Here is a 20,465-nt window from a genome sequence, read left to right on the forward strand (position 1 = left end):
CTGTGTGGAAAGGCCTTTCATTCTCTCTGCAGCGGTATGTAGATGTAGTGTCTGTGTGGAAAGGCCTTTCATTCGCCCTCAAAGGGACTATCTGGGAATATGTTTAATGGTCATTTCAATTATTATTGATTACCAAAACAACTGCTGGGGAAGAAAATCTAATCTCATTACCGGTTATTAGAGCTTTAAGTCAGAGGGAATATGTTTAATGGTCATTTTATTAGAGCTTTAAGTCAGAGGGAATATGTTTAATGGTCATTTTATCATTTTATTAGAGCTTTAAGTCAGAGGGAATATGTTTAATGGTCATTTTATTAGAGCTTTAAGTCAGAGGCTGCAAAAGTCTTCATTGTGAGTATGTAGAATTCCACAAATGCATACAGTAGCGAATTGCATTTTCTACGTCCATTCTCCATTGGTATTCCAATATTGAGGCCAAATATAAATGTTTTTTACATTATTATGGTGACATTAAAGTGACAGAATATATACAAATACTTAATTTGTTACTACTTTAATATACATATAAATTAATTTGTCCCAATGCTTTTGGTCCACTAAAATGCGGTGACTGAATGTTCAGAAAGTGCTGTAATTTCTAAATAGATGAAAATTCCCTTTCAAATAAAGCTGACTGTCTGCACTTTAACCTGATAGTCTGGTTAACCTGATTGTATCATTTCAAACCCAAAGTGCTGGAGTACAGAGCCAAAAACATGTCCCAAATACTTTTGGAGCTGTACTGTATGTGTAAATTTCCCATCCTGCACTGCTGTACGTTGGTGCCCTGCTCAAGGCCCTGGTGCGTTCCCTTGGCAATGACTCAAATGCCTCTGTATCCTTCCTCAAGAAGAGCAATGACTTTCTGATGCTCTCTTCTTTATCAAAGGCTCACACAGCCTCCCGCTGTAATTGAAAAGAGAGAGAGAGAGAGAGACTGGTAATGAGAGAGAGAGAGAGAGAGAGAGAGAGAGAGAGAGAGAGAGACAGAGAGAGAGACAGAGAGAGAGAGAGAGGATACTGGTAATGAGAGAGAGAGAAAGAGAGAGAGAGAGAGAGACTGGTAATGAGAGAGAGAGAGAGAGAGAGAGAGAGAGAGAGAGACAGAGAGAGAGAGACAGAGAGAGAGAGAGAGATACTGGTAATGAGAGAGAGAGAAAGAGAGAGAGAGAGAGAGAGAGAGAGAGAGAGAGAGAGAGAGAGAGAGAGAGAGATAGGATACTGGTAATGAGAGAGAGAGAGAGAGAGAGAGAGAGAGACAGAGAGAGAGAGAGAGAGAGACAGAGAGAGAGAGAGAGAGAGAGAGAGAGAGAGAGAGAGACAGAGAGAGAGAGAGAGAGAGAGAGAGAGAGAGAGAGAGAGAGAGAGAGAGAGGATACTGGTAATGAGAGAGAGAGAAAGAGAGAGAGAGAGAGAGAGAGAGAGAGACAGAGAGAGAGACAGAGAGAGAGAGAGAGAGAGACAGAGAGAGAGAGAGAGAGAGAGAGACTCGTACATTTCCTCAATGAAAACAATGTACTGAGCAAATGTCAAATTGGCTTTTTACCAAATTACCGTACAACAGACCATGTATTCACCCTGCACACTCTAATTGACAACCAAACAAAACAAAACAAAGGCTAAGACTTCTCATGCTTTGTTGATTTCAAAAAAAGCCTTCGACTCAATTTGGCATGAGGGTCTGCTATACAAATTGATGGAAAGAGGTAGAACACCAAATAATGCATGCAGATCAGAATTAGGCCGATACCCACTAATTATCAAAATCCAGAAAAGAGCAGTTAAATTCTACAACCACCTAAAAGGAAGCGATTACCAAACCTTCCATAACAAAGCCATCACCTACAGAGAGATGAACCTGGAGGGAGACCCCCCCTCTGCCAGCTGGTACAGGGGACACTGCGCACAAACACAAACAGACCCCACAGAGCCCCAGGACACCAACACAATTAGACCCAACCGAATCATGAGAAAACAAAAAGATAATTACTTGACACATTGGAAAGAATCAACAACAAAAGAGCAAACTGGAATGCTATTTGGCCCTAAACCGAGAGTACACCATGGCAGAATACCTGACCACTGACTGACCCAAACTTAAGGAAAGCTTTGACTATGTACAGACTCAGTGAGCATAGCCTTGCTATTGAGAAAGGCCGCCGTAGGCAGACATGGCTCTCAAGAGAAGACAAGCTATGTGCACACTGCCCACAAAATGTGGAAACTGAGCTGCACTTCCTAACCTCCTGCCTAATGTATGACCATAGACACATATTTCCCTCAGATAAAACCCATAAAGAATTTGAAAACAAACCCAATTTTGATAAACTCCCATATCTACTGGGTGAAATCCCAGTAGCAATATTTGTGACCCGTTGCCACAAGGGCAACCAGTGAAGCACAAACACCATTGTAAATACAACCCATATTTATTTTCACTTTTGTATATTATCTACCTCACTTGCTTTGGCAATATTAACACATGTTTCCCATGCCAATAAAGCCCCTTGGATTGAGAGAGGGACAGAGAGGGTACTGGGAGAGAGACAGAGAGGGACAGAGGGGGTACTGGGAGAGAGACAGAGAGAGAGAGGGACAGAGAGGGTACTGGGAGAGAGACAGAGAGAGAGAGGGACAGAGAGGGTACTGGGAGAGAGAGAGAGAGAGAGAGAGAGAGAGAGAGAGAGAGAGAGAGAGGACAGAGAGGGTACTGGGAGAGAGAGAAAGAGAAACGGCTGTTGGAAGGAGAGGACCAAGATGCAGCGTACTACGTGTTCATGATTTTTATTAAACTGAACACTGAAATAGCAAAAAATAACAAAGAGAACGAAACATTTCTGTCTGGTGCAGACACATAAACAGAAAACAACTACCCACAAAACACAGGTGGGAAAAGGCTACCTAAGTATGGTTCTCAATCAGAGACAACGATACGCACGCCTCCAACTCAATCATCAAGTTTGCGGACGACACAACAGTGGTAGGCTTGATTACCAACAACGACAAGACGGCCTACAGGGAGGAGGTGAGGGCCCTCGGAGTGTGGTGTCAGGAAAATAACCTCACACTCAACGTCAACAAAACTAAGGAGATGATTGTGGACTTCAGGAAACAGCAGAGGGAACACCCCCCTATCCACATCGATGGAACAGTAGTGGAGAGGGTAGCAAGTTTTAAGTTCCTCGGCATACACATCACAGACAAACTGAATTGGTCCACTCACACTGACAGCGTCGTGAAGAAGGCGCAGCAGCGCCTCTTCAACCTCAGGAGGCTGAAGAAATTTGGCTTGTCACCAAAAGCACTCACAAACTTCTACAGATGCACAATCGAGAGCATCCTGGCGGGCTGTATCACCGCCTGGTACGGCAACTGCTCCGCCCTCAACCGTAAGGCTCTCCAGAGGGTAGTGAGGTCTGCACAACGCATCACCGGGGGCAAACTACCTGCCCTCCAGGACACCTACACCACCCGATGTTACAGGAAGGCCATAAAGATCATCAAGGACATCAACCACCCGAACCACTGCCTGTTCACCCCGCTATCATCCAGAAGGCGAGGTCAGTACAGGTGCATCAAAGCTGGGACCGAGAGACTGAAAAACAGCTTCTATCTCAAGGCCATCAGACTGTTAAACAGCCACCACTAACATTGAGTGGCTGTTGCCAACACACTGTCATTGACACTGACCCAACTCCAGCCACTTTAATAATGGGAATTGATGGGAAATGATGTAAATATATCACTAGCCACTTTAAACAATGCTACCTTATATAATGTTACTTACTCTACATTATTCATCTCATATGCATACGTATATCCTGTACTCTACATCATCGACTGCATCCTTATGTAATACATGTATCACTAGCCACTTTAACTATGCCACTTTGTTTACTTTGTCTACATACTCATCTCATATGTATATACTGTACTCGATACCATCTACTGTATGCTGCTCTGTACCATCACTCATTCATATATCCTTATGTACATATTCTTTATCCCCTTACACTGTGTATAAGACAGTAGTTTTGGAATTGTTAGTTAGATTACTTGTTGGTTATCACTGCATTGTCGGAACTAGAAGCACAAGCATTTCGCTACACTCGCATTAACATCTGCTAACCATGTGTATGTGACAAATACAATTTGATTTGATTTGATTTGATTTGATTTGATAGACAGCTGCCTCTGATTGAGAACCACACCCTGCCAAACACACAGAAATAGAAAACATAGAACACAAAACATAGAATGCCCACCCAAACTCACGCCCTGACAAAACCAAGCTAGAGACATAAAAAGGATCTCTAAGGTCAGGGCGTGACAGAGAGAGAGAGAGAGAGGATACTGGTAATGACAGAGAGAGAGAGAGAGAGAGAGAGAGAGGATACTAGTAATGAGAGAGAGAGAGAGAGAGAGAGAGAGAGACAGAGAGGATACTGGTAATGAGAGAGAGAGAGAGAGAGAGAGAGAGAGAGAGAGACAGAGAGGATACTGGTAATGAGAGAGAGAGAGAGTCTTTCTTTAATGATACATCCTCATTTCATTAAACCTCACCCCCCCTCCCCCCCTTTAAAAAACAATATCCCTGTGCTGCATACTCAACTTGCCCTCAACACCACACCCCACAATAACCAAAACCTCACCTCTTCTACAGCCGTATATCCAACCTATCTTCCCCAGCTGTACAAGCAGCAACCCCCCCCCGACACACCATATCTCCTAAAACACTGTTTAGCATTTTATACAACTCAAATTCCACCCCCAGCTGTACAGGCAGCAACCCCCCCCCCCCGACACACCATATCTCCTAAACACTGTTTATCATTCTATACAACTCAAATTCCACCCCCAGCTGTACAAGCAGCAACTCCAACACACCATATCTCCTGAAACAACTCCACACTTTTTAGCATTTTATACAACTCAAATTCCACCCGAAGGCACGCAGAGACCATCCCATTAAATAATAGTAAAGGGTCTGTTACCCAACCTTTGACCCTGTTCCTCCTTGTTTTCTAAATAGACAACTTTGCCTGAGCAAACAGAAAATTCAACAAAACACATTTGGCTTTTTCCTTATTCGAATACCTGTACCCCATTATAAACATCCCAACAGTAAACTCACAACCTTTCACACAGACATTCCAACAGAGACATTAATGGCCTTAACCTGGCGCACACAGAAAACACACGATGCACAGTTTCACTAACGACACAGAAAGGACACCCCTGTCAGACTCCCGGTTCAACCCGTCCCAACCAGCTGTTAGTGGCCAGGGCTCCATGTTCCTCACCTTAATGCAGAGGTTGTGGAGGGCTTTACCTCCCACCACCTCAAACTCCCCCAAGCTCGGAGTGTTAAAGTCCAACAAGTCCTCCCCCAGTCCCTGCCGTCACCTGCAGTGGTGTAAGAATGGCGCCGGCGGGAAAGGCTCCTAAACAACTTTGCTATTTTGTTCATTTTCTTTGCGTTGTTTGTAACTTATTTTTTATTTTGTACATAATGTTGCTGCTACCATCTTTTTATGACCGAAAATAATTTCTGGACATCAAAACAGCGATTTCTCACCTCGAACTGGATGAAGATTTTTTTTTTTTTAACGAGTCAGACGTGAAGGATATGCTGGTTTCTCAGGAACTGGCCCAAATCCCCGTCATTTGCATGAAGAAAATACAGAGAAAATACAGAAGTGGGCGGAGGTTGTGCTGCCTTCTGAGAATACGTAGGGCGAGGGATTAAACCTCCACTATCATCCGTTCTATTGGCCAACATGCAATCACTGGAGAATAAAATGGATGATATACGATCAAGACTATCCTAACAACGGGACATTAAAAACTGTAACATCTTATGTTTCACCGAGTCGTGGCTGAACGACTTCATGGATAATATAGAGCTGGCAGGATTTTCCATGCATCGGCAGGACAGAGCAGCTGCTACGTCTGGTAAGACGAAGGGCGGGGTGTGTGTCTATTTGTCAATAACAGCTGGTGTGCGATGTCTACTATTAAATAATTATTGAGGTATTCCTCCCTTGAGGTTGAGTACCTTATGATAAGCAGTAGACCACACTATCAACCAAGAGAGTTCTCATCTATATTATTCGTAGCCATCTATGTATCACCATAAACCAAAGCTGGCACTAAGACCTCACTCAACGAGCTGTATAAGGCCATAAGCAAACAAGAAATTGCTCATCCAGAAGCGGCGCTCCTAGTGGCCGGGGACTTTAATGCAGGCAAACTTAAATCCATTTTACCAAAAATTTGGACTCATCAGACTAAAGGACAGATTTCCACCGGTCTAATGTCCATTGCTCGTGTTTCTTGGCCCAAGCAAGTCTCTTCTTCTTATTGGTGTCCTTTAGTAGTGGTTTCTTTGCAGCAATTCGACCATGAAGGCCTGATTCACGCAGTTTCCTCTGAACAGTTGATGTTGAGATGTGTCTGTTACTTGAACTCTGTGAAGCATTTATTTGGGCTGCAATTTTTGAGACTGGTAAATCTAATGAACGTATCCTCTGTAGCAGAGGTAACTTTGGGTCTTCCTTTGGCTGTCCTCATATGAGAGCCAGTTTCATCATAGAGCTTGATGGTTTCTGCGACTACACTTGAATAAACGTTCAAAGTTCTTGTCTTCAAGTAATGATACATTTCTCTTTGCTTATTTGAGCTGTTCTTGCTATAATATGGAATTGGTATTTTACCAAATAAGGCTATCTTCTGTATACCGCCCCTACCTTGTCACAACACAACTGATTGAAATTCCACAAATTAACTTTTAACAATGCACACCTGTTAATTGAAATGCATTCCAGGTGATACCTCATGAAGCTGGTTGAGAGAATCCCAACAGTGTGCAAAGCTGTCATCAAGGAAAAGGGTGGCTTCTTTGAAGAATCTCAAATATAATATATACTTTGATTTGTTCAACACTTTTTTGGTTACTACATGATTCCATATGTGTTATTTCATAGTTTTGATGTCTTCCTTATTATTCTACAAGGTAGAAAATAGTCACAATAAAGAAAGAGTAGGTGTGTCCAAACTTTTGGCTGGTACTGCCAGTCTGCAGAAAAATGGCACTAGAACATTCTGCAGCCTCACCCTACTGGACTCAGAAATCAAATGTCTGCTGCTTGCAGATGATCTGGTGCTTCTGTCCTCAACCAATGAGGGCCTACAGCAGCACCTAGGTCTTCTGCACAGATTCTGTCAGACCTGGACCCTGACAATGAATCTCAGTAAGACAAAAATAATGGTGTTTCAAAGAATTTCCAGTAGCCAAAACAACAAATACAAATTCTATCTAGACACTGTTGCCCTAGAGCACACAAAGAATTACACCTACCTCGGCCTAAACATCAACACCACAGGTAACTACCACAAGGCTGTGAACTATTTAAGAGAGAAGGCAAGAAGGCCCTTCTATGCTGTCAAAAGGAACAGAAAACTTAACTAACATGTCCTCTATGGTTGTGAGGTCTGGGTTCCACTCACCAACCAAGAATTCACAAAATGGGACAAACACCCAATTGAGAGACTGCATGCAGAATTCTGCAAAAAATATAATTTGTGTACAATGCAAAAGCACAAACAATGCATGCAGAGCAGAATTAGGACTATAACCACTAGTTATCAAAATCCAGAAAAGAGCTGTTAATTTCTACAACCACCTAAAAGCAAACGATTCCCACACATTCCACCACAAAGCCCTTACCTACAAAGAGATGAACCTAGAGAAGAGTCCCCTCAGCCAGAGTTCTCATCATTTGGTTGGGTCTGTTTATATCCTGGGGCTCTGTGGGGTATTTTTTGGTTTGTGAACAGAGCCCCAGGATAGAAACACATTTAGACCAAACCAAATTATGAGAAGGCAAAAAGATAACTCTTTGACACATATAATAAAATAATAACAAACCGAGAGTAGACCGTGGAAGAATACCTGCCCACTGGGACTGACCCGAAACCGAGAGTAGACCGTGGAAGAATACCTGCCCACTGGGACTGACCCGAAACCGAGAGTAGACCGTGGAAGAATACCTGCCCACTGGGACTGACCCGAAACCGAGAGTAGACCGTGGAAGAATACCTGCCCACTGGGACTGACCCGAAACCGAGAGTAGACCGTGGAAGAATACCTGACCACTGGGACTGACCCGAAACCGAGAGTAGACCGTGGAAGAATACCTGCCCACTGGGACTGACCCGAAACCGAGGGACTGACCCGAAACCGAGAGTAGACCGTGGAAGAATACCTGCCCACTGGGACTGACCCGAAACCGAGAGTAGACCGTGGAAGAATACCTGCCCACTGGGACCAAACCGAGAAGACCGAAGAATACCTGCCCACTGGGAGACCGTGGAAGAATACCTGCCCACTGGGACTGACCCGAAACCGAGAGTAGACCGTGGAAGAATACCTGCCCACTGGGACTGACCCGAAACCGAGAGTAGACCGTGGAAGAATACCTGACTGGGACTGACCCGAAGAATACCGTGGAAGAATACCTGCACTGGGACTGACCCGAAACCGAGAGTAGACCGTGGAAGAATACCTGCCCACTGGGACTGACCCGAAACCGAGAGTAGACCGTGGAAGAATACCTGCCCACTGGGACTGACCCGAAACCGAGAGTAGACCGTGGAAGAATACCTGCCCACTGGGACTGACCCGAAACCGAGAGTAGACCGTGGAAGAATACCTGCCCACTGGGACTGACCCGAAACCGAGAGTGACCGTGGAAGAATACCTGCCCACTGGGACTGTAGACCGTGGAAGAATACCTGCCCACTGGGACTGACCCGAAACCAAGAGTAGACCGTGGAAGAATACCTGCCCACTGGGACTGACCCCGAAGACCGTGGAAGAGTGACCCGACCGTGGAAGAATACCTGCCCACTGGGACTGACCCGAAACCGAGAGTAGACCGTGGAAGAATACCTGCCCACTGGGACTGACCCGAAACCGAGAGTAGACCGTGGAAGAATACCTGCCCACTGGGACTGACCCGAAACCGAGAGTAGACCGTGGAAGAATACCTGCCCACTGGGACTGACCCGAACCGAGAAGAATACCTGCCCACTGGGACTGACCCGTAGACCGTGGAAGAATACCTGCCCACTGGGACTGACCCGAAACCGAGAGTAGACCGTGGAAGAATACCTGCCCACTGGGACTGACCCGGACTGGAAGAATACCTGCCCACTGGGACTGACCCGAAACCGAGAGTAGACCGTGGAAGAATACCTGCCCACTGGGACTGACCCGAAACCGAGAGTAGACCGTGGAAGAATACCTGCCCACTGGGACTGACCCGAAACCGAGAGTAGACCGTGGAAGAATACCTGCCCACTGGGACTGACCCGAAACCGAGAGTAGACCGTGGAAGAATACCTGCCCACTGGGACTGACCCGAAACCGAGAGTAGACCGTGGAAGAATACCTGCCCACTGGGACTGACCCGAAACCGAGAGTAGACCGTGGAAGAATACCTGCCCACTGGGACTGACCCGAAACCGAGAGTAGACCGTGGAAGAATACCTGCCCACTGGGACTGACCCGAAACCGAGAAACCGTAGACCGTGGAAGAATACCTGCCCACTGGGACTGACCCGAAACCGAAGTAGACCGTGGAAGAATACCTGCCCACTGGGACTGACCCGAAACCGAGAGTAGACCGTGGAAGAATACCTGCCCACTGACCCGGACTGACCGTGGAAGAATACCTGCCCACTGGGACTGACCCGAAACCGAGAGTAGACCGTGGAAGAATACCTGACCACTGGGACTGACCCGAAACCGAGAGTAGACCGTGGAAGAATACCTGCCCACTGGGACTGACCCGAAACCGAGAGTAGACCGTGGAAGTATACCTGACCACTGGGACTGACCCGAAACCAAGAGTAGACCGTGGAAGTATACCTGACCACTGGGACTAACCCTAAATTAGGAAAATCCATGACTATGTACAGGCTCAGTGAGCATAGCCTTGCTATTGAGAAAGGCCGCTATAGGCAGACTTAGCTCTCAAGAGAAGACAGGCTATGTGCACACTGTCCACAAAATGAGGTGGAAACTGAGCTACACTTCCTAACCTCCTGGCAAATGAATGACCACAATAGAGACGCATATTTCCCACAGATCTCACAAATAATTTGAAAACAAATCAAACATTGATAAACTCCTGTCATGATGTTGGCCTGTTGGGGGAGGTTTATGACCCCCATAAATACCTTTCTCTTTTTCTCTCTCTCTACTCTATAGAGTTGACTCTTGGAAAGCCTTTGTTGACATGGAGTCTGGTAACATCAAAAGATGGGAAACGGAACCATATTTCGGTAATCCAATCAGTTGGAAATATGCGTTGGTACTTAATGAATATGATGTCAGATCAGTTGGCGTCTGAGACATGATTACTGATGATAGGACGACATAGACTGTATCTTGGAAAATCTAGACATTCTAGTTATCAGATTCACATGGAATTGTTGTGCAATTTAAATGTTTAAACATGAAACTATTTGTGAAAAGATTAAATGTAATTTTAGCTTCTTAATGAGAGAACGGTTTGTCATAAGAGTAAACCCTGCTCACTCAGAGGCCCCGTCCAAGTGAACAGACATTGGTTGTAAAACTATGAAATATGCCCTTCTCTTCACCACGATATAAGCCAGTCCAACTTTCTGTCCAAGGACGTGAGGACTTGCGGTCCCTGCGTTAAAAGGACAAGATCACAGAACTAAGCCAACCTCAGTGTGAGCTCTGGTTGAATGACAAGAACAAAATTAGCATCGAATTTCAACGTGAAGATGACGATCAACACGCCGAAAGGATGAATATCGACTATACCAGCCAGAATATAGCATGAGCTTAAAGTATGGCAACTTGGTATGAACTTTAAACTCTTATTCACTAAAGAAGTGATACCTCCTAGCCGATTGAGTTAGCCGCAGCAACTGTAAACTACGGCTCGGAGAGGACGGACAAAGGATCCATTCTACCACACTCCAGTTCACCACTAGACATTCTTCAGAGGACAAGAGATCCATGCTGGACAACCCGGCCTTCTATCTACGACCAACCTACCGAAGCGCAGCTCAGAGTAAATATTTATTGCATTTTCCTTTTTCCAAATGGGCGGTTATTTAGAATGCATAAGATTCTGTATTTACGTCTTCCCGCTCTTTCATTCAAGCCCAACCCCCTCTCTTTGTGTAACCAGCTGTCATAACGGTTCAGTCCACCAGGGACGTTTTTCATGTATGACCAATCCTGTGTATGTGTAATTCTGTGTGATTGTTTAGGTGTTTAGTAATTCAATAATTTAACCAAATTTTACATTGCTGATTCAACTTGTTAGCCAGGGTTTGTGAAGATAACCAAGAATTTACAACTTTCAGATGAGACTGAATAAGGTGACGAATTAATATTGACTGCTATTGAGGTGAAAGATTACCAGGTCTTTAAGAGTTTATTCGGAAGATAACAGCTCTATAAACATTCTTTCATGGTGTCCTGACTTTCTAGTTAATTACATTTACATGATTAGCTCAATCAGGTAATATTAATTACAGAGAAAGGATTTTATAGAATACAGCAACAAGATTTGTGGCCCGTTGCCATGAGAAAAGGGCAACCAGTGGAACACAAACAACATTGTAAATAATTTATCTGTTTATTTATTTTACCTTTCACACTTCAACTATTTGCACATTGTTACAACACTGTAAATAGACACTAATACATAATTTGAAATGTCTATATACTTTTAAAACTTTTGTTTTAGTGTAAAGTGTCATGTTTACTAATGTTTCCCTTGTTTATTTCCCTTTTGTTTATTGTCTATTCCATTTGCTTTAGCAATGTAAACATATGTTTCATATGCTAATAAAGCCCTTTGAATTTAGAGAGAGAGAGATACTGGTAATGAGAGAGAGAGATACTGGTAATGAGAGAGAGAGTGGTAATGAGAGAGAGAGAGAGAGAGAGAGAGAGAGACTGGTAATGAGAGAGAGAGAGAGAGAGAGAGACTGGTAAATGAGAGAGAGAGAGAGAGAGAGAGAGAGAGAGAGGGAGACTGGTAATGGAAGAGAGAGAGAGAGAGAGAGAGAGAGAGAGATACTGGTAATGAGAGAGAGATACTGGTAATGAGAGAGAGAGAGAGAGAGAGAGAGAGAGAGAGAGAGAGAGAGAGAGGGAGACTGGTAATGGAAGAGAGGGAGAGAGAGAGAGAGAGAGAGAGAGGGAGACTGGTAATGGAAGAGAGAGAGAGAGACTGGTAATGAGAGAGAGAGAGAGAGAGAGAGAGAGAGAGAGAGGGAGACTGGTAATGGAAGAGAGAGAGAGAGACTGGTAATGAGAGAGAGAGAGAGAGAGAGAGAGAGAGAGAGAGAGAGAGAGAGAGAGAGAGAGAAAAGACTGGTAATGAGAGAGAGAGGGAGAGACTGGTAATGAGAGAGAGAGAGAGAGAGAGAGAGAGAGAGAGAGAGAGGAGAGAGAGAGAGAGAGAGAGAGAGAGAGAGAGAGAGAGAGACTGGTATAATGAGAGAGTGAGACAGAGAGGGACTGGCAATGAGAAAGAGATTGGTACGAGGGGCTTCTTCATTCCATTCCCCCTATTCCAGAATGTCTTTTAAATGTTCCAATCATTCTAAAACCGTACTCATCGCATCATTTTTATAGCCACCATGACACGTATGCATACTAGAAATATTGTTATATTCTGTTTGACATACTAAATGGCAACGGTTAGTGTGTGTGTGTGTGTGTGTGTGTGTGTGTGTGTGTGTGTGTGTGTGTGTGTGTGTGTGTGTGTGTGCACAGCCCCTCCTAGGTGGTACATGGTCTCAGGTGGTACAACATGGCCACTATTACAGCCTCCCATCTGCTCATGGTAAATATATGGCTTCCTCACCGGGGAACAGACTCTACAAGATGTCAAAAGCGCTCCACAGGGATGCTGGCCCATGTTGACTCCAATGATTACCACAGTTGTGTCAAGTTGGCTGGATGTCCTTTGGGTTGATACACACAGTAACACTGTAATGAGGCGTGAAATACCCAGCGGCGTTGCAGTTCTTGTCTACCACATCCCGTTCAAAGGCATTTGCCTTGACCATTCACCCTCTGAATGGCACGCAGACACAATACATGTCTCAACTGTCTCAAGGGTTAAAAGTCCTTCTTTAACCCTGTGTCCTCCCCTTCATCTACATGTCTCCTCCCCTTCATCTACATGTCTCCTCCCCTTCATCTACATGTCTCCTCCCCTTCATCTACATGTCTCCTCCCCTTCATCTACATGTCTCTTCCCCTTCATCTACACGGATTGAAGTGGATTTAACAAGTGACATCAATAAGGGATCGTAACTTCCACCTGGATTCACCTGGTCAGCCGATGTCATGGAAAGACAAGGTGTTCCTAATGTTTTGTCCACTAAGTGTATCTTGCGCTAACGTAGGGATCCGTTCAGGAATAGGCCTACTGCACTATGTCCATAGTGGATAGGCCTACTGCACTATGTCCATAGTGGATAGGCCTACTGCACTATGTTGATAGGGGATAGGCCTACTGCACTATGTCGATAGGGGATAGGCCTACTGCACTATGTCCATAGGGAATAGGCCTACTGCACTATGTCCATAGGGAATAGGCCTACTGCACTATGTCCATAGGGAATAGGCCTACTGCACTATGTCCATAGTGGATAGGCCTACTGCACTATGTCCATAGTAGGGTGTCAGGGATAGGCCTACTGCACTATGTCCATAGTAGGGTGCCAGGGGATGGATAGGGGATCGTTAGAGGATGGATTGGGGATAGTTAGAGGATGGATTGGGGATAGTTAGGGGATGGATTGGGGATAGTTAGGGGATGGATTGGGGATAGTTAGGGATGGATTGGGGATGGATTGGCGATAGTTTGGGGATGGATTGAGGATAGTTAGGGATGGATTGGGGATCGTTAGGGGATGGATTGGGGATCGTTAGGGGATGGATTGGGGATTGTTAGGGGATGGATTGGCGATAGTTAAGGGATGGATTGGGGATGGATTGAGGATAGTTAGGGGATGGATTGGGGATAGTTAGGGGATGGATTGGCGATAGTTAGGGATGGATAGGGGATGGATTGGGGATAGTTAGGGGATGGATAGGGATAGTTAGGGGATGGATTGGGGATCGTTAGTGGATGGATTGGGGATAGTTAGGGATGGATTGGGGATCGTTAGGGGATGGATTGGGGATCGTTAGGGGATGGATTGGGGATAGTTAGGGGATGGATTGGGGATAGTTAGGGGATGGATTGGGGATCGTTAGGGATGGATAGGGGATAGTTAGGGGATGGATAGGGGATAGTTAGGGGATGGATTGGGGATCGTTAGGGGATGGATAGGGGATAGTTAGGGGATGGATTGGGGATCGTTAGGGATGGATTGGGGATTTAGGGGATGGATTAGGGGATGGATTGGGGATAGTTAGGGGATGGATTGGGATAGTTAGGGGATGGATTGGGGATCGTTAGGGATGGATTGGGGATAGTTAGGGATGGATAGGGGATAGTTAGGGGATGGATAGGGGATAGTTAGGGGATGGATAGGGGATAGTTAGGGGATGGATTGGGGATGGATAGGGGATAAGGGCAGGCTAGTACACAGGAGGAACATCAACAATAGAGTATACATCATTTTAAGATCAATCTGTTCTTCTGATTCCTTATTGTAATCAGATTTTCAGGTTATTAATTTCATGTTTTTTCTCTGTCCAGTTGAATGAAATCAGACTGATTAATACACTGACCATGCTGTTTCTGTTTTTTGGGATGCACGTTTCTCATCTTTCCCTTCCTCTCTCCAGATGAGACGTCGTTCGAGGCGGGCATCAAGGTTCAGATCCACACACAGGACGAGCCTCCCTTCATTGACCAGCTGGGTTTCGGTGTGGCCCCGGGCTTCCAGACCTTCGTATCCTGTCAGGAACAACGGGTAGGGTATCAATCAATCCATCAAGCCTGACATTATTGGCTCTTCCCAATGTGGGCTTGCTAAAAGGGAAGGAACAACAAAAAATAATAATAATGGTTGTCTGGGTTAGTGTTGATGTCTGTATGTGGGAGGCTGTTTTGTTGTTCGTGACGATGTCATCCTGCCATATTAATAAAGAGGGACGTGTGATGGACAGAATCCCAACCAGCATACACCATTACAGTGATTCCCAACCAGCATACACCATTACAGTGATTCCCAACCAGCATGCACCATTACAGTGATTCCCAACCAGCATACACCATTACAGTGATTCCCAACCAGCATACACCATTACAGTGATTCCCAACCAGCATACACCATTACAGTGATTCCCAACCAGCATACACCATTACAGTGATTCCCAACCAGCATACACCAGTACAGTGATTCCCAACCAGCATACACCATTACAGTGATTCCCAACCAGCATACAACATTTACAGTGATTCCCAACCAGCATACACCATTACAGTGATTCCCAACCGGCATGCACCATTACAGTGATTCCCAACCAGCATGCACCATTACAGTGATTCCCAACCAGCATGCACCATTACAGTGATTCCCAACCAGCATACACCATTACAGTGATTCCCAACCAGCATACACCATTACAGTGATTCCCAACCAGCATACACCATTACAGTGATTCCCAACCAGCATACACCATTACAGTGATTCCCAACCAGCATACACCATTACAGTGATTCCCAACCAGCATGCACCATTACAGTGATTTCCAAAGGTCGTGTTCTTGTTGAAAACAGGACGAGGTTATTCTGAAACCCAGTCGGTCAGTTTTCACCTTGAAAAGACTCTCCAATCTCATTTTATTTTTTCCTGATGCATGTGTTACCTTACAGGGATCTCATCAGTGGCTTGGTGGATATCCACACTTTTCAATCAGTGCTCCCATGCTCTCTCTTCGGGAAAGAAGAATAATTCCATATGATGTATTCCATCCAACTCTACCCTCTCATCATGTACACTACCGTTCAAAGTTTTGGGGTCAATTAGAAATGTCTGTGTTTTTGAAAGAAAAGCACATTTTGTTGTCCATTAAAATAACATCAAATTGATGTTGATACAGTGTAGACATCGTTAATGTTGTAAATGACTATTTTAGCTGGAAACAGCTGGTTTGTAATGGAATATCTACATAGGCGAACAGAGGCCCATTATTAGCAACCATCACTCCTGTTCCAATGGCACGTTGTGTTAGCTAATCCAAGTTTATAATTTTAAAAGGCAAATTGATCATTAGAAAACCCTTTTGCAATTATGTTAGCACAGCTGAAAACTGTTGTCCTGATTAAAGAAGCAATAAAACTGGCCTTCTTTAGACCAGTTGTGTATCTGGTATCTGGTTGTGTACCGTTACAAAACTGCCGTTTCCAGCTACAACAGTCATTTACAACATTAACCATGTCTACACTGTATTTCTGATCAATTTGCTGTTATTTTAATGGACAACAAAAATGTGCTTTTCGTTCAAAAACAAGGATATTTCTAAGTGATCCCAAACTTTTGAACGGTAGTGCATATCTAACCTGACAGAGTGAAATCCTAGGTATTTATACTCTCTCTGGGACTATTGATTATGTTGTGACTTTTACTTTCATTAATCTGATGAATTTTATTTATTTAATCCACTAACTAGGTTGAATTGTTACCCGATTAAATTAATAATGTAACAATTGACTCATTGGGAATTTGGGGCACCACGAGAGCGGTTGTTTAAAGAGTTACCTTGTTTAAAGAGTTATCTCCCGAATTAAACTCTAAAGGTCTTTACCTATCATATCCATAAAACAGTCAACGTATTAATCATAACCTCGTATCATATCATCATTCTGACAGTCGTAATCTCCTGCAACTGCTAAAAACCCAAGCCTTACTTATGATTCAGTACTACACAAATTGGTTGAATTATTTATTTACTAACTAACTAAATGATAACACAGGATAAGCATACACACTTAATACATTAGATAAAGGTTGCTATATGACTGACTCAATATATGGCGGCTTGTGATGGAGAGGGAGGGGGAGAGAGAGAGAGAGAGAGAGAGAGAGAGACAGAGAGACAGAGAGAGAGAGAGAGACAGAGAGAGAGACAGAGAGAGAGAGAGAGAGAGACAGAGAGAGAGAAGAGAGAGAGAGAGAGAGACAGAGAGAGAGAGAGAGACAGAGAGAGAGAGAGAGAGAGAGAGAGAGAGAGAGAGACATTTACATTTACATTTAAGTCATTTAGCAGACGCTCTTATCCAGAGCGACTTACAAATTGGTGCTTTCACCTTATGACATCCAGTGGAACAGCCACTTTACAATAGTGCATCTAGGTCTTTTAAGGGGGGAGGGGAGAAGGATTACTTTATCCTATCCTAGGTATTCCTTAAAGAGGTGGGGTTTCAGGTGTCTCCGGAAGGTGGTGATTGACTCCGCTGTCCTGGCGTCGTGAGGGAGTTTGTTCCACCATTGGGGGCCAGAGCAGCGAACAGTTTTGACTGGGCTGAGCGGGAACTGTACTTCCTCAGTGGTAGGGAGGCGAGCAGGCCAGAGGTGGATGAACGCAGTGCCCTTGTTTGGGTGTAGGGCCTGATCAGAGCCTGGAGGTAGTGAGGTGCCGTTCCCCTCACAGCTCCGTAGGCAAGCACCATGGTCTTGTAGCGGATGCGAGCTTCAACTGGAAGCCAGTGGAGAGAGCGGAGGAGCGGGGTGACGTGAGAGAACTTGGGAAGGTTGAACACCAGACGGGCTGCGGCGTTCTGGATGAGTTGTAGGGGTTTAATGGCACAGGCAGGGAGCCCAGCCAACAGCGAGTTGCAGTAATCCAGACGGGAGATGACAAGTGCCTGGATTAGGACCTGCGCCGCTTCCTGTGTGAGGCAGGGTCGTACTCTGCGGATGTTGTAGAGCATGAACCTACAGGAACGGGCCACCGCCTTGATGTTATTTGAGAACGACAGGGTGTTGTCCAGGATCACGCCAAGGTTCTTAGCGCTCTGGGACGAGGACACAATGGAGTTGTCAACCGTGATGGCGAGATCATGGAACGGGCAGTCCTTCCCCGGGAGGAAGAGCAGCTCCGTCTTGCCGAGGTTCAGCTTGAGGTGATGATCCGTCATCCACACTGATATGTCTGCCAGACATGCAGAGATGCGATTCGCCACCTGGTCGTCAGAAGGGGGAAAGGAGAAGATTAATTGTGTGTCGTCTGCATAGCAATGATAGGAGAGACCATGTGAGGTTATGACAGAGCCAAGTGACTTGGTGTATAGCGAGAATAGGAGAGGGCCTAGAACAGAGCCCTGGGGGACACCAGTGGTGAGAGCGCGTGGTGAGGAGACGGATTCTCGCCAGAGACCGAGAGAGACAGAGAGACAGAGAGACAGAGAGAGAGAGAGACAGGGAGAGAGAGAGTCAGAGAGAGAGACAGAGAGACAGAGACAGAGAGAGAGACAGAGAGAGAGAGAGACAGAGAGAGAGAGAGAGAGAGAGAGAGAGAGAGAGAGACAGAGAGAGAGAGACCGAGAGAGAGAGACCGAGAGAGAGAGAGACAGAGAGAGAGACAGGGAGAGAGAGAGTCAGAGAGAGAGACAGAGAGAGAGAGAGAGAGAAAGAGACACTTATCGTTGATATGTTTTAGGAACTACTCTCATATAATATAGACACGAACCGCCGCCCGTTTGGAGTAAGAACTCATGAATGTATTTACGTGTAAATGCCTTCGTTCGCCGCGTGTCTCTGTCGGAACCAGGCCTTCTTAGGAAGGTTGTTGGACCTTTCTGCCTCATGCTTGTAAGGCTCTGAAAGGCTCTGACCCCAGCAGCTCCCTCCTCCTCCTCTGGGTCTGGTTGAAATAAGCCATTTTTAATCTGAACTGACCCATTCGGATCCTCACAGGACAGTCATGACAAATGCGTATGATGAAATGAACACAGGAGATAAGGATTGAATAGATCATGTTTTTTGCCAGAGACGTCATCAGAGCGCGCAACAGAACAGTGTACTGTCTACACTCTGTCTCCTCTCGGTTTGTTGTTGTTATGAAATAGTTTCTAAATCATAGCTGAAGTTTGTATTGCTATGGATACCGCGACGCGGTCATCCTTTACGGCTGGGACTGCAAGTTTGTCTCCAGGATTCCTGTTAAGTAGCAGTTAGCTGCTATCCATCATGAAAACGGAGCAGGCTAACGCTAGCAGTGCTAGCCATTATGAAAACGGGGCAGGCTAACGCTAGCAGTGCTAGCCATCATGAAGACGGAGCAGGCTAACTCTAGCAGTGCTAGCCATCATGAAAATGGAGCAGGCTAACGCTAGCAGTGCTAGCCTACCGGTGTGTTTATCCACAGCTGGGAACAAATGCTTCAGGTGTGACATTATTTCCACACAATCATAAGATAAGGTGGAACTAGAAAATGAACAGGGATGTGTCTGCCCTAAATGCACCACCATCAATCAGCTCAGGGAAGAGATCCTCCGGCTGTTAGCTCGGCTGAGAGAAAAGGATAACCTGCTTTCTAAGTACACCGACCTTGCTGTAACCCAGGCAACCTGAATCACAGATTTAAATGCCTCCTATAGCAAAGCTGTCGATGAGTTGGGTGGCGTTGATCTGTCCAAATCTAACAGACAGATGTTCAGCTCAACTCCACGGCCCCATGGGAGGCTGGACAGGAGATCGGGGAGGCAGTCTGGCCACCCTTCATCTATCCGAGAAGATCTGATCCAGCTTTGCCCCGCTTGAGATGGATCTACCAGCCCAGGAAGTCAGCACAGATCTTGGGTGTATACACTCCCCCATGGCCACCACAGTTCAGCAGGTCGCTGACTCAAGACAGAAGGGTCTCAGGCCATCCTCCCCGCGTCCGCTGTTGCTGGTGTGAAGAGTCAGGCTAGCCTGGCTCGAAGCCTCCGTCCCCCCTGCCCAAGTCAGTCCCATCCCGCTCCTTCTCTTCCATCACAACAACCATCAGTGTGGGCAGCTAGATGGTGAGAGATTTTGGCCTGCCTACGGTCTGTGGACCAACCAAGGTCCACTGTCTCCCAGGAGCCCGTGTTCATGACATCAACTCCAACTCCATTCTCTGAACCTCCTTCTTCTACCCAGGACAATGGCAATAGAGACTAATCAAGATAAACACAAAGCAAACATTTTACTTCATAACTATCAGCTAGCTATATGTGAATTGTAAAAATGTAGCTAACCAGATAGTTTAACAGGCAAAAATGACGTTATCCAAGGAAGATGTCAATTCTTTGTGGGTAGGAATTATTTGTGGCTATCTGGCTAGCTAACAGTAGTAGCTAGCCAGTTAGCTCTATTGCCTTACTATGGGCTTACAACCTATGCACACTACTACAGTGGGTATTGTAGGCAGGTAACCATGCCAAAATGAAAACAACATGTATTTATCAAGATAA

The 20,465-nt window shown here is 45.3% G+C and overlaps 1 protein-coding gene across 1 annotated transcript in view; it reads left to right on the forward strand.

Annotated features, from left to right (window-relative positions):
* Nucleotides 1-20,465, forward strand: part of asic1b (acid-sensing (proton-gated) ion channel 1b) — a 543,240-nt gene that overhangs the window by 480,298 nt on the left and 42,477 nt on the right. The window contains exon 4 of the mRNA XM_065002076.1: nt 14,867-14,994. Coding sequence (XP_064858148.1) covers nt 14,867-14,994 — 128 coding nt within the window. The remainder of the gene's footprint in view (nt 1-14,866; nt 14,995-20,465) is intronic.

This window comes from Oncorhynchus nerka, linkage group LG15, assembly GCF_034236695.1.
Source record: "Oncorhynchus nerka isolate Pitt River linkage group LG15, Oner_Uvic_2.0, whole genome shotgun sequence".
NCBI classification, from domain to species: domain Eukaryota; kingdom Metazoa; phylum Chordata; class Actinopteri; order Salmoniformes; family Salmonidae; genus Oncorhynchus; species Oncorhynchus nerka.